At 64.4% G+C, this 808-nt stretch overlaps 1 protein-coding gene across 1 annotated transcript in view; it reads right to left on the bottom strand.

The window, feature by feature from the left end:
• The window catches only part of CHLNCDRAFT_52112 (hypothetical protein), a gene marked incomplete at both ends in the record, with an annotated part of 13,412 nt that overhangs the window by 11,486 nt on the left and 1,118 nt on the right, over window positions 1-808 (bottom strand). The window contains 2 exons of the mRNA XM_005847903.1: window positions 18-54; window positions 562-688. Coding sequence (XP_005847965.1) covers window positions 18-54; window positions 562-688 — 164 coding nt within the window. The remainder of the gene's footprint in view (window positions 1-17; window positions 55-561; window positions 689-808) is intronic.

Below are 808 nucleotides of genomic sequence, written 5' to 3'. Positions count from 1 at the left end.
TGTGATGCGCGCAGCACCTCGCGCGGTCCCGAGGCGGCCACCGGGATGTGCTGCCTGCATTCCAAGGACAAACAGAATGGGGTCGAGGGAGCAGCAGAGAGGGGCTAGAAGGGTGGGCCAGGCAGGCGCAGGGAGAGCGGGCAGGCGGGCTGGGCGGCACACAGGCTGGCGCCACGTCAGCACATTTTCAACCCAAAAGGACTTCAGAATCGACATCAGCGCCCTCACAAATGGGCGGGTGCAAGTTTGCAGAGCCATCTGAGGGGGCTGGAAAAGTAGATGGCTGCTGATGGAGGCCTCCACCCCCCCCCCGAGAGACGCTCCCGACAGCCATCTGGTCCAAATGGGTGACTGGCAGCCTGTCACCAAATCCCACCAAACTTGCTGGGCACACCCAAGGGCACCGTAAGGGTGCAGGGCAGGGAAATTGAAGCTGCAGAGGGCATGGTTTCGTGGAACCGGCGCCCCGCCGGGCGCCATGGGGCAACAGCGCATTGCCGTGTGCCCTTGCACCCTCGTCCCAACGCCCCCGCACTGCCCGCCGTAAACCAATGAACTCACCTGCCATCTGCAGTCGCGGCTGCCGCATTGCCCTCATCATAGAGCATGTGGTCTGCAAACTGCTTAAGCGGTTTCCGTACGCGCTTGCCCAGCTGAGCGCCCAACGGCGCGTGCTGCTCCGCTGCCGCTGCCGCAGCCGTGGCAGTGATGCATGCAGAAGCGTCACCTCCGCTTCGTGTCGCTTTCGTCATCCTCCACGACCTGCTGCCGCAGCCTGCGCCGTGGCTGTGCCGCCTGCACAGCAAGG

The sequence above is a fragment of the Chlorella variabilis genome (assembly GCF_000147415.1).
Source record: "Chlorella variabilis unplaced genomic scaffold CHLNCscaffold_9, whole genome shotgun sequence".
NCBI classification, from domain to species: Eukaryota; Viridiplantae; Chlorophyta; class Trebouxiophyceae; order Chlorellales; family Chlorellaceae; genus Chlorella; species Chlorella variabilis.
This window is presented reverse-complemented; position numbering and strand designations above follow the sequence as displayed.